We start from the raw sequence: 14,435 nt of genomic DNA on the forward strand, positions 1-14,435 counted from the left end.
AAGGAATTCTTGGGACTTGGAAGGAATTTTGCTTTGCACAGGAATTTCATGCATTTTTCAAACACTGTGTTTCCTAGATAATGGTCCCTGCAAGCACATATGTAATACTTTGGAAGGGGCAGTTGTGTGCTCTTGCTCACCTGGATATGCTCTGATGTCAGACGGGGTTTCCTGTGAAGGTACGTGAATGCTGGAATTCTATCTACTCTGTTTCATACATGGAAATGTATCAGGGAAGCTTCCTAGCAGCTTGTTTGCAAGAGTGCTTCATGAGAACATTAGCTAACTGGTGCAGGCCATGACACAAGAGGTGTTGGGCAGCCCAGTTGCTCAGTTCATTGATGTTGTTGGAGGCAAGTCACAAACATGGATGGCCTGTTTTATACATCATGCTAAATAGCTGTTGGGTGAAGGGTTGTGGGTGATCTTGAACAGCATTTGCTGTCTCAAAAACAGGGAGAATGTGTCACATTCCCTTGTGGGGTTTCCACGTGTCAACAGGGCTGACGCTTCTCATGACTGGGCTGAAGGCCAAACATTAGTACAATGTGTATGTGTGTGTGTATTCCCCCCTCCCCAGTTTTCTCTTTCTGTGCCATCTTTTCCCCACCTTTTCTCCCCTCTATGAAATTAGGGTGAACCCCATATGTGGCTGTGAGGCCACAGGCTTTGCAGCCCTGCTTTAAAATCTGATGTATAAAACTGCCATTCATTGCTTTCAGTGCCCTATGAAGCCTGCACTCCTACTGATGTTGTCATGCACCTAAGTTAATTTTCTGTCTTAGAGATACATATCGCTGGGTGGAAAATTAATTAATTTAAGTGCCAATTAAGAGTCAAACACCTCCTTCATTGCCTTCCTCATGATCAGACCAAAGCTCTCATTTTTTGCCCATGACCTAAGTGCTGGTGTATGACCCACAGTGTGAAAACTGCATTGAAAGCCTCCTGTGGTTGCTTCTTTTATGCAAGAAGGTCTTGCTTAAGCAAGAGCATACCACAGGAATTGGGGCATTTCCTTCATGCCACCGCAAACTAAAAGAGAGTGAGCGATTTGATAGTATGGAGAAAATGTTCTGTTTCTCATAGCAAACTGAATAGGAAACCACTCTGGCTGAGTCCCAATGAGAGTCACTTAAAGACTGTCATATGTGCTACTCTTGGGCAATGACTTTGCCATTCAGTTCAATATGTCAAAGATAGTATTGTGCAAAGCGACCTCACATGTGTATTGTGTGACTAGTCTGCTAGAACTAATAGCAGAAGCAAATATGTTTCTGTTGGGAAGGACCTTCCTCACCCTGATGACTTCAGTGTTTCACCTTCTGCCTCTTTGGCATGTAAGAAGTAAGAGAAAGCACCACTAAATCCAAGGAAGCTGAAGGAGAAGTTTGCAGAAGCAATCCATAGAGATTGAAGTCAACAGCGCAAAAGGGCCCAGCTGAAGATCCAGAGACCTTCAATTCTTGAATGAGTTCAACGACTTGAAAATTTAGCACAAGGAAATTATAGCACCATAACTCAGGCACATTGTTAATTAGATAGTTTCAGTGTGGAACAAATGTTATTTCATCCCCGGAGTAATTCTAATACAATTTTGTTTTCCCCCTCCCTTTTGACTGCAATGTGTTGATAAAGACCTGGATGAGTGCCTTACAGGTATTCACAGTTGCTCCAGAAGACAATTATGTGTGAACACATGGGGATCATTCTACTGTGTCAACCACAGTGTTATCTGTGCAGAGGGCTTTGTACTCAACATGCATAGAAAATGTGTTGGTAAGAGGATATGATAGGTGGCACCATAATTCTTCATGCTACGCAATGTGCTCAGCTTCATATCTTGGGTGCTATAATCCCCCCCCCCTCCCTCTCTGTATTTAAGTCCATGAAAAGGCATGCCCTGTTATCTGGATTGTGTTTAACATTGTCCATTTTCTGTTGCGTGGCTTTTGCCCAAGCAAAATCTCTATATAGTCTTAAACATCCATAGCTGTGATGGCTCCATTCTGGTAGAGGAGAGGCAACCATTTCAATCACCTACCTTCATAACATCTGTGGCTTTTGTCTTGTTATATCAGCTTCATGTATTTGTCTCATGACCACAGTGAAAGACAGTGCAACCAGGAAGGACTGTGGGGAGAGAAGAAGGAACTGGGAGGAACTGAATGGTTATATTTTACCCATCCCTAATAGGAAGCCACGGAGCTGCATGGTCCATGGTGGGCCAGTGAGCCAGTGGAAGGATTTGCCAAACTGGGCTGCGTTGCTGTCCTTTATGCCACTTTGATAGCATCCTGAAAATTCCCCGTTACCCTCAGCTGGTTCCACTCCAAGCCCACATTTGAACACAGTTGAAACCAGAGCTTTTTTCCAGCCAGAACTCACCGGAACTCAGTTCCGACACCTCTAAGGTGGGCGCCATTACCATTATAATACCATCATAATAGGTGTTCATGGTGAGTTCTGGCACCTCTTTTTTATATAGAAAAATAGCACTGGTTGTAACTGATGCCAATATTCCTTATTAGTGTGAGATGTAATGCATACAATTTTAACACATACCAAAAGGTGGCTTGTTCTTTCACAATGAGGCATGCCTCTCCTAGTTAAGTTTTGTCTGAGCTATCCTGCAGCACAAATGGTTCTAGATAAATGTTGTTTCTGACACATATTCCATATGCACGTGTTTCCTGTCTTTGCATTTGACTTTGCTGTACGTGTGGTACATGGAGTACTCATTTGCCATTATTAACATTTTCTTGACTTTTTAAGGAGGCAGGGAAAACCACAGATATATGATGGTTTCTAATTTATTGAGTTGCTGTCCCTCGAAAGAACCATAAAGAATCCTTGGCAAGCTCAACTGCTTTCGTGCTCTGTCTTGAACTATTTTGGGGGGAAATGTAAACGATTTTGAACTTAATGCCTGCAAATTATGCATTTCTAATGTCTGAAGTTGTTAATAACATCAGTATGTGTAAACTTACCAGTAAGGGAGCCATCTTCTCTGGTTCCAAAATGGATCACTTAAGAAGAATATTGTCTCTTGAATTTCCTGTAGTTAAATAATGGAAAAGATTGAAATTCCAGCTGCATTCCTAAGTGGGTTTCCAGAATTCCTGATAGTCAGACATGCTGTAAAAGTCACTGTCTATTAATGCAGCATAGAGACACCTCTTCTGTGTTGTTCCATGAATAAGAACTGCATTTTTTCCTCTCCTAAAAGTTTCATGTTTACCACAAAAAAAGGATTCACTGCCCTAGTTCACACAACACAGTAAGCTCCTCTCCAGCATTTCCCCCCCCCCCCCCACTCCTTGGTCTCAACTTGTGGTGAGAAGTGAGCATAAGTTTGGACAACACACTAAGCCAAACTTTGTTTTAGCTCACTGTGCAGTTGGAATATAGAGGATGGGAAGAGCAAAGCAGCTGTGAGCCTGCCTCTGAGGTCCTGCACATTTGCACAATCCTGGAAAGCCATACATCCCAGCTGTACTATACATATACGATAGTAGAAGACCACTTTAAACAGTCCTGGGCTTTACCCAAAGTATCCTGGAAACTGTAGTTTGTTAAAGGTGCTAAAAGTTGTTAGGAGACCCCTATTTCCCTAACAGAGCTACAATTCTCAGAGTGGTTTAATAGTCAGTTCTTCTACAAACATTGGGAACTTTAGCTCTGCATGTTTACCCCAAGGAAAAGCTGGTGACCCAGTTTGGATGTCTAGGCAGCAATCTTTAGGTAGCACCCTTCAAACACTCCCTCCCCCCCGGGATATGGCCACAACAGCATCCATTTAAGCTAACGAGCAACAGCAACAAGAGACCAGTAGCAAACAAAAGCCAAATTCCTCCCAAGGTCTAGATGTGTTAATGAAAATCATTTGGCTGTACTTATGGTTAATTTGAAGATGCAGCCGGTAAGGTGGTGTTCCTTTTCTGCTACATCAAGATGCAAAAATGTAATAGGTTGCAACATAAACTGTCCACCAGTTTATGTTCTTACAAATTCTTTTAACCAACAGGTGGCAGCAAAAAGGCTGCTGTAGATCCTTTTGGTCTCTGCCACTTTAGCCAAGAGGAAGTATAAGCAAGATCCCAGCTACAAGTGTGGCTCAACCTCTCATCCTAGTAGTGGTTTCAAGCAGGAAGGACTTACCGTATTGGTGACTTCTGCCAAAGGGGATCGCAGGAAGGGATCTTTACTGCAAAGGTTAGGAAACCTCTGTGTTTAGCATTCAACTCAGCAATGTTTCAACTTACAGACTTAGTTGTGACTGAGTCTGTTTTTCTATACAAGTCTACACATCCCTTTTATGCTCCTTAACCGCTAACTAGCCAACCTTGAGTTTTAGTGTTATGGGTGTTTTTGTGTGGGATGGCAGATTCCCTGTGTTCCTGGATGGGAATGCTGAGCGCAGTCATGAACACCTGAGGAATATCAGGCCCTCCCAAAACTACCCTTTGTTTACTGGTGGTAGTCAGCTCTGTGCTCTGCAGAGCCTCAAATGACTGAGAAGATAGCAGGAACAGCAGAGGCTGATGCATCGCATCACAAGTGTGCAGAAGTGACTCATTGGGTGGGGCAGAGCGACCGTGCTAGCTTCCTGGCAGGTGGGTCACTATTACTTGCTGGGAGGGAGACAGGCAAGGTGGTAGGGAGGTTGGCATGGTGCTAGTGTTGTCATTCCATTGCTCCTGCTTACGCGCTTGCACAGCACTGACCTTCCTGTGGTCTCACTCCTTTCCCTTTCTCTCTGGGTAAGCAGCAGTGGCCTGCCTGCCAGGAAACTAGCATAGTGGCTCCACCTCCATCTGCCAAGCCGCTTCTGCAAGTTTGCGTACATGGATACTTGCCAAGAAATGACTGCAGACAGTCGTTTTGTGATGAATAGACTGGTTAGGAGTCCAACCTTTGAAGGATGGCCATTGGAGTAAAAGCAAGCAGTTTACAGTGGGAGTCTTGCAAGCTCTCAGAAAGTCTTTGACTCATGTCATTGCAGCAGCTTTTTCTAAAGCTACCCAAATATTCACGGAAGGCAATAATGAAATGTAGCAGATATTAGAAAAGTAATTCATCTAAAAAGCACGAAAGATTCCATTAAAATCCCCACTCAGATTTCAGTATATTAATGCAACCATATGCTGTACATATTTGGAAAGCTGACTCTGAACTGAACATGAGAGGACTTGTTAACGTTGTTGCTTGTTGTAAAAAAACAAACAAAAGGCAGAATCAGCTGAACATTTCCGTGATAACTGGGAGGATACTTCAAGGAGATTTTTAGGCCACATATTTTAGGAGTGTTGAAGATATGCTATGCAGAAGATATATTCAGAAGCACTCCCCATTGAGTTTCTTTGGGCTCACTCCCAAGTAAGTATCTTGAGGATTACAGCCTTTGTATTCTGAGATATGCTAACTTGGAAGTAAGTCTCATTGAGTAAACATCAATAGAATTGGGCCACAAGTAAACTTTTCTGTGAATGTTTCCTTAGACTCAGTGAGTTATTTAATTTTTGTTGGCATTCATCAAATTTCATGATTGCACATTACAAATAAGACAATGTTGAAAATATTTGTTTCGCAGTGTGATTCAGTTTGTTTCCAGACAGGTCAGTATTTCCCAAAGAATATAGATTGCATTTTCTTCTCTCAGCTAAGTCTTCACATTCAACTGAAATCAATCAGCATGCAAGTCAAACCTGTGAAATTTATTTCACTGGTATAAATTCCAGGGAGGGAGCTATTTATACATCTTGGAGATGGTGAAAATAATTGGAGTCTTCTCTGTTTTCATGTTTCCATATCATTCTAGTTTTAATTAAATGTTCAAGGTTGCTTAGGGATTCCAATTACATTCTGTTTCCTTCCATCTTTAATCTCTGACAGCTTTTTGAGAACCATCGAGAGTTGGAAGAGGCCTTGTACACCATCTCTCAGACCCTTTGCTTGATACAGGAAATGGAGAGAGCAAGAGCATACCCTGCTCCTCTCCCAACAGATGACTTCCCAACCTCACCTTGGAAACTTTAGTGAGTGTCCTGAGCACCTTGCCCCAATGAGGACATTGGATTGGAAATTTAGTTCTTTATAAGCACAGCGCTCTATTACAGCAGCTCCTAAGGTGCAAGAATCACATGCACAAACTCCAAGGTGGCTTTCACCATTGGAAGCTAAGGCCCGAAAAAGACTCAATATGGAGGCCAAATGGCCGAAATATTGGGAAATATTAGAAAAAGATGGAGACAACTGGAAATTGCAGAGTCAGGAGAAAATGAAAGACAAAGTGCGAGATTGGTTACATTATGCTCAGATTAAAGAAGTTTTTAAACTTGATAAAAAGCTAGGATTCCAGGTGGAAAAATCGAAGTTAGAAACGGAACTGTTAGAGCCTAAGACTAAGGTACTTTCAAGAATGTATAACTTGCTGTTAAAATGGAACACACAAGATGAAATGGTTAAATCGGCTATGATAAAGTGGGCACAGGACATTGGGTACAATATTATGTTTGAGGACTGGGTAAAATTGTGGACTACTGGGCTGAATTTCACTGCATGTAATGCTTTGAAAGAAAATGTAATGAAAATGATATACAGATGGTACATGACCCCACTCAAACTTGCAAAAATATACCACTTGTCTGATAATAAGTGTTGGAAATGTAAGGAAAATGAAGGAACGTTCTTTCACCTTTGGTGGACTTTCCCTAAAGTGAAGGCTTTCTGGGAAATGATATATAATGAGCTGAAAAAGGTATTTAAGTATACCTTCCTTAAGAAACCAGAGGCCTTCCTTTTGGGTATTGTTGGCCAAGGGGTACTAAAGAAGGATCGAACATTTTTTATGTATGCAACAACAGCAGCAAGGATACTCGTTGCCAAGCATTGGAAAACTCAAGATTTACCCACACTGGAAGAATGGCAGATGCAACTGATGGACTATATGGAACTGGCCGAGATGACGGGCAGAATCCGAGACCTGCGAGAGGAGACGGTGGAAGAAGATTGGAGAAAATTTAAGATTTATTTGCAAAAGTATCGTAAATTGTATGAATGTTAAGCAGGATGTTTGATCATAAACAATTGGGCACCATGGAAACAAATGAAGTGAATTATGAAGATAAGTTAAATTTATGAAAAAACTAAAATTTTAGATAATTATTGGGTTAATCTTAATGCACTGAAGAGGAAATAAACATATCTAAAATTTAAGATATAACATTGTAAAAAGGGATTTTAAGGTGGGGATAAGGTGAGAAATTGCTGGTTTAATTTTTATAAATTTGGAACGTAGGAGCGGGAGATGTGAGGAAGTCCAAGGAGGATCAGAAAATATGTTATGACACATGACATTTCTGTATGTTTTATTTTGTTTGTTGTATTTAAAAAATCTTTAATAAAAATTATAAAAAAAAAAGAATCACATGCACAGCTCCTATGAAATAGGCATCTCCTTCTTCAGACCTGGAGCAAATGTGCATCATGCCTCCATCAGCACATTTAAACCCCACCTTCTGATGTAGTGTGTGCAAGCAACTGGTGGCTTCTCCTGTGCAGCAACACCAGCTGCTCCTCTCGCTTTAAACCCTCCTCATCTTTGGAGACAGCAGAGGAGAGGACAGAGGAAATTCTAACAGCCCAGTTCTCTTTGAGGCTATGTCTTCCATCTCTATGCATTCCAGTACTTCTTCTCCTGTCTCCTCTTCTCCCATCTCTGACCACCCGAACCCTGCCTCACGGGTGGTGTAGACCCACCCTCCTATTCATAAATCCACCCCCCTATTCCTTGAGGAGTCACCTGGAGAGTTGGAGTGTGGTGTCACCTCTGTGCAGACGACACTCCGTTCGATCTCTCCTTTCCATCTTTATCAGCAGATATTGTGAAAGTGCTAGAACAGTGTCCAGAGTCTTTGTCCTCTTCTATATGAAGGCCCTTCAGGTATTCTCCCTCAGCCTTCTCTTCACCAGGCTAAACATACCCAGAACTTTCAGACTTCTCTCATATGACTTATTTCCCATACCACCAACCAACTTCATTGGACAGGATTCAGCTAACGTAGTCCTGCTAGCAGAAGCCCATGCAAGGTCTTCTGTTAGTTCAACGGTACTTTCGCCCCCTCCTCCCACACCTTGCCCTTCCCCAAATTGTCTCAGGGGGTCTGAGAACCTCTAGTTCAGGTCATTATCATCATCACACTGTTGATTCATCCCTCAGCTAGTGATTAACTGCAATCCTCAGATCATTTTCACATGCAGTACTGCCGAGTCAGGTATTCTTCCATTATATTACTTTACTGTAATACAATGTACTGTAGAACATCTGTCTTGTATGCAGAAGGCCCCAGGTTCAATCCCTGGCATCTCCAGGTAAGGCTAGAAGAGACTCCTGCCTGATGCCATAGAGAGCCACTGCCAGTCAGTGAAGGCAATTCTAAGCTAGATGGACCATTGGTCTGACTCAGTATGTGGCTGCTTCTATAATGGCTGTCAGCCTGGCTTATTCTGTAGCTCCCAGTAGGATTTCTACACCCTTTCTGCCTTTGACATTTTTTAAAAAAATAATCCCTTTATTTATTTTTGAGATGCACCATTCTTGCTTATGAGACGTAAGTGGCTTGTTGGTTGTATTTCTATCACATAAAGCCTGTATATTACGGATGGACTGTCTGGCTGAGGATTTATTTATTTCAGGATTTATTTTATCTGAACACATTGCTAGTGTAGCTGCTCTTTTCCCAAGAGGACTGGATTTTAGTGGGGTGTACCTCAAACAATGAGGTGAATTGGGGTGATTCAGGGAAAGGTCTCACATTTCTGAGTTGGATTGTGCCATTAACAACAACAACAACAACATCAATTTTATTATTTATACCCCACCAATCTGGCTGGGTTGCCAGACATTTCAAGACATTTCAAGGTAAATCAGGGACCACCTAAGCTTTTGGGTGGATCTGTGGCTTCAGCTGTCTGAAGAATGCATGGCCATATTGTTTCTGAGAAACAAAACCAAGCTGGGGAAATGGTCCATGTTGCTAGAGTTACATTTCCCCACCCCAGACATTCAGGAATATTTTTTTCACCACTCACTTCTCCTGTGGAAATAAATATGGAATTATATTTCTTCCAGGGAAAAGATGCTGTATTTCCCAAAATCCATGAGAGGCAGAAGATCACCCACCACCACCAAACCTTGGAGTAACAGGGTCCCTGCTGGGTGATGACATTTCCCCCATCCCAGTATTTCCATGTTCTTTCCCCACCACCAATACTACCCCACCTGTCCCAAATTCTGTTGTATACACACCAAAATGTTCTTCGCTGCTGGGAGAACCACTGCAACTATCATTCTGAATTTGACAGCCTCAGAAGGGATGGCCATGCCTGCAAACTGCACCAATTTGGATAGAAAACAAAAAAGTTACAGATTTTCCTTTGTTTAAATAATTTTTTTAAAACGTGTCCTGCATGAAAATCTCCAGATATACTCAGCCTGCACTGGGCAGGCTTAATTCATTTGTGGAGGAGGGAGGCTCATGTACCTATAAATTTCACCCACTTTGGCCAAAAAGGGAGAAAGCTATGCATATTTTTAAGATTCTCTATTATAGCAAATGGGGGACACAGAACTTCATTTTAATTCGGCTCAGAAGCTGAATCACAGATCAAAATGAAGAGAGCATGGACACCCACACAGGAAATCTTGGGACCTGTGAACACTCCTAGCGAACACTGCCTCCTGTAAGATCTGATGAATAAATCGATATACAACTGATTGAGGATATGGAACTCATTGAGGATATATTAGGAATCCCTGGACCTTCTCACAAAACAGGTGAAGCGATTTCACTCTGCTACAGCCTCTTGCTATGTATGTCCCTGTCACCATTACTATACCCAGTAGCATACAGTGCCTTCCCTCTGGCTTGAGATGCTGCTGCATACCAGGATGGAGAAAAGAAGAAGTGAACTAGTGGCATGACCCCAGTCAAGCTTGCAAAAATTTATCATTTGCCCAATAATAAATGTTGGAAATGTAAAGAGACTGAAGGTACATTCTTTCACCTTTGGTGGACGTGCCCAAGGATTAAGGCTTTCTGGGAAATGATTTATAATGAAATGAAAAAGGTATTTAAATATACCTTCTTGAAGAAACCAGAGGCCTTTCTCCTATGCATGGTTGGCCAATTGGTGCCAAAGAAGGACAGAACTTTTTTTATGTATGCGACAACAGCAGCAAGAATACTTATCGCAAAGTATTGGAAGACACAAGATTTACCCACCCTGGAAGAATGGCAGATGAAGGTGATAGACTATATGGGACTAGCAGAAATGACTGGCAGAATCCGAGACCAGGGAAAAGAGTCGGCGGAAGAAGACTGGAAGAAATTTAAAGACTATCTGCAGAAATACTACAAAATTAATGAATGTTAGAATGATGTTGGACAGAAATTAAGTGGTTACCAGCTGTAATGTAAAGGTTGAGCAATAAGTTATAATAAGTTATAAATAAGTTACAATAAGGATTTGTTGAGTTAAGAATTCGAATTGGAATACAAAAGGGGGAGGTGAGAGGAGGTCTGGGAAACAAGTTAATGGAAATAAGTAATGGAAATGATATTTGTTTTAACTGTTTTTTAATTTTGTATTTTTGTATTTTTGTTATTTTTTGTGTATTTTTGTTTTTTGTTTTTTGTATTAATTTGGAAACTCTAATAAATATCTATATATAAAAAAGAAGAAGAAGTGAACTAGTGGTGTGGTCAGCATGGTGCAAATGCACCAGTGGAACCAATCTAGTGCACTTGCCAGAACATCTGCTGTACCCCAGCTTTGCTGCTTCCTCACTCCTCCCCCTCTCTGTCCTAGTTTGCAGCAGTAACTCAGCCAGAGGGAGGTCAGATGAACACAGCTCCACCATAACATCTGTTATGGACTGTATCTGTATTATGGTCACAGTTGAATTGGAAATGGCAAGAATCAGATTCTGGCTTAAATCCTAGGACCTCCACAGCCCAACTGTCAACCATAGGTCCTCTATACAGCCCTAGAGCAAACTCCTATTGTGTAGCATGAACTAGTCTTACTTAAGTCCTGGCAAAGATACCTGTCCTTCTTTGCGGTTCTTACTCCTGGTTGCTTTGTTGTTCTACTCATGTTTGTCCTTTGTGCCCTGTTGCACCTAAGTGGTTTAATCTCTCTGAAAATGTTTTAATGAACATGAAATCTAAATTATATGTGCTGTCTTAACTGGGGTCATCCTGCGCATGAAATGTAAAGCTTTCCATCAAAGCCTTCCTAACTTCTGTGTCTAATCAATTCTTTCCACTGTGACCTTGATGAATGCATCATTCAGTGCAAAATCAAAAGAAGGAATATGTCTCATAACTCCACCTATAAAATGAAAGTGTTTTAAGCTCCTCTACCTTGGCAGGAAACTCTGGAAATAGCACCATGTAAACCTTTCCTTTTGGACAAAATAACTTCTACTAAATCTTTTAAGATGTTTGGTTTCCTGTAGTGAACTTAAAAGAGGTAAGTTCTTTGGTGTGTGCTATACTGACATCTGTTTCCTCTCATAGATATTAATGAATGTATAACAGACGCTCATACCTGCAAGAGAGGGGAGCACTGTGTTAACACAATTGGATCCTTTACATGTCTTCAGCAACTCAACTGTGAATCAGGTTATGAGCTGAAGGATGGTGAATGTGTTGGTGAGTTTACTTATTTTAGTATGAGTGGTGATTTGTGTGCTGGGGGTAGTATATTTTTAATTTTCAAAATAAATATAAGCACAACACACTATAACAACAACCTAAATGCAATGAGATGGGTCTTCCAAAAGAATCTTGGGTTGCAGTTAATACTTTAGAAAATGAGAGAGCGTACTAGTAGAAACAGATGTACCTAGTACATGAATCAGAGTGCTACTCAAATCTTAAATACACTACACTGGGGAAGGATTGGATGTGGCGGAGATCTCCTGCCACCCAGCCCAGAACAGATGCCTATAAAGTAGTGCTAGCACCATTCCATCAGGTTACAAGGTCTTTTCTACCTGCTGAAAGTGCAAGGTGTTCTATGGGCAGGGATGGACTGAGCTAGCATGGGATCCACTGCTACTGCTTTGGTGATCACTCATAGCCAAGTAAGATTGTCTTCCGTAAACACGGTTTTAACAGTGAGTCTGTAAGTGACTGTGGAGGCCAATTCTGGATCCACATGTCCTTCCACAGTGGGGACATAGGTTTCTGGGCGGGAGTTGATTGTGGTGATGGTTTGCCAAGTGTGCCTTCCTCTTAGCACATTTTACCCTTTCATCCTGAGTTCGGGCATCTTCAAAACCCATGACACCTTTGGTAAAGGCTGTTCTCCAGTTGGAGCACTTGCAGGCCAGTGTTTCCCAATTGCCTGTGTTAATACCACATTAGGCTCATTGCTGTCACTTGGTGTCATTGGGTCTAATCCAGTCCCGCTTGCTGCACCAGCTCTGATTGCCCTGCCAATGCCTAGAAAAGGTATTCATATGGAAGAAATCCACTCACCAGGTAGTAATTTACTTCCCTGATTTACTTACATTCTGCTCAGGGCTGGAGCAGGACCATCAGTTGAACACGGGTTCACTGTGGGTCTAGCAGCTACTACCTCTCTTCTCTCCACGTGTTTATTGGATACATGAAGGGGAGCGTGATAACAATTGTCAAGGAAACTCTTTAACATTGAATTGCTTACAGACACTCCAGTTTATGTTAGCTGGTTTCAAATATTTGTCATCATTACCATTTACAGATGCTTATGAATTTAACAGTGTAAGGGGTGGGGTGAAGCCCCTGATTTTAGCAAACTGATACATAAAATTGTTGCCATAAAATTGAATGGGAGATGATCTAGGAACACTGAGTTGCATTCAACTAAGCCCTATTCAGAGCAGACCCATTGAAATTAATGAATCTTAGGGTGGCGCTGTAGGTTAAACCACAAAGCCTAGGACTTCCTGATCAGAAGGTTGTGGTTCAAATCCCTATGAGGTGAGCTCCCGTTGCTCGGTCCCTGCTCCTGCCAACCTAGCAGTTTGAAAGCACATCAAAGTGCAAGTAGATACCTTCCAGCGAGAAGCTAAATGGCATTTCCGTACACGGCTCTGGTTTGCCAGAAGCGGCTTGGTCATGCTGGCCACAGAAGCTGTACGCTGGCTCCCTCGGCCAATAAAGCAAGATGAGCGCCGCAACCCCAGAGTCGACCATGACTGGACCTAATGGTCAGGGGTCCCTTTACCTTTAAGTTAATCATGTCCATTAACTTCAATGGATCTATTCTGAGTAGGACTAGCATGGAAGACTACCCCCTGTACATGCTACCTTGAGCAGGAAATTGATGTGATGAATAAATTAATTTTAATTACGAACTTGGCTGTGAAATTTTCTTTCATTTGGTAGGCGGCTGGACCTGCTGCATGATGGGAAATGTCTTGCAGTGTGACCTGCTGAGGAACATCTCTCCACACATAGTCTATGTAGCATCTTATGCCAAATTTAATATGCTAGTTCATTTGAAAACTAATGTATTAAAAATTACAAAGCAGGTGCCTAAGTGGCCCTCAGATGGATGACCGGCCTCTAGGCCTATAATTCAAGTGCCCCTATAATAAGTAATGCCTGATTACTTGCTGTCATTTCCATGCGTTTGCATGTGGTGTAGATGCATCTTTATTATTTTTAAGATGCTTCATCCTGTTTTCTTGGCAGAATGACTAGGCAATGTGGGCAACATTTGAAAGAGTGTAACATATGAGTCTGATATTTAACAGCAGGAGACATCTGTCTTTGGATTTCTTCATCCATGAATTTTGCTACAGATTGGAATTGTTGGCAGCCCGAGTTGGTTTTCTTTCCGTAAATATTCTTCAGATGGCTTATCTGACATGAAATGAAGATGTATGTTGTGTTTTAGAATATTTAATAAGAAAAGGTTAGCCACCATATAGGCTGTGTGAATTTTGCTCTGCCGTTACACATCCGTAATACACAGAGTAATACATTCTCCGGTTAAATTGGATTAGTTAATAAAGGAATGCCATAAATGATCTTAGATTAAATTGTGATGCTGTACATTATTGCAGCTTTGCATTGTAGAGTCACCCTCTAAAAACTTATTTTGAGCTAATCTAAATTAACGAACAAATGGAAGACTTCAGAGAAACCAAGACAACAAAATTAGGAAAGCTATCACTAGATTAATCCACTTTTACTTTTTAATTTCCTTTAAGACATTGATGAATGTGAACGAGGAACTCACAGCTGCAAGATAAACTTTGTATGTCAAAATACAAAAGGATCGTTCTATTGTGAATCAAAGCAGCGGTGCATGGATGGATTTTTACAAGATCCAGAGGGTAATTGTGTTGGTGAGTTCAACTCGAACAATATAGT

General features: G+C 41.5%; 1 protein-coding gene across 1 annotated transcript in view; it reads left to right on the forward strand.

Annotated features, from left to right (window-relative positions):
* Positions 1 to 14,435, forward strand: part of FBLN2 (fibulin 2) — a 127,484-nt gene that overhangs the window by 96,477 nt on the left and 16,572 nt on the right. The window contains 4 exon segments of the mRNA XM_079964961.1: positions 78 to 179; positions 1,639 to 1,779; positions 11,586 to 11,720; positions 14,273 to 14,410. Of these exon segments, the coding sequence (XP_079821087.1) occupies positions 78 to 179; positions 1,639 to 1,779; positions 11,586 to 11,720; positions 14,273 to 14,410 (516 nt within the window).

Source organism: Podarcis cretensis (genome assembly GCF_951804945.1).
Source record: "Podarcis cretensis genome assembly, chromosome: 2".
In the NCBI taxonomy this organism is placed as follows: domain Eukaryota; kingdom Metazoa; phylum Chordata; class Lepidosauria; order Squamata; family Lacertidae; genus Podarcis; species Podarcis cretensis.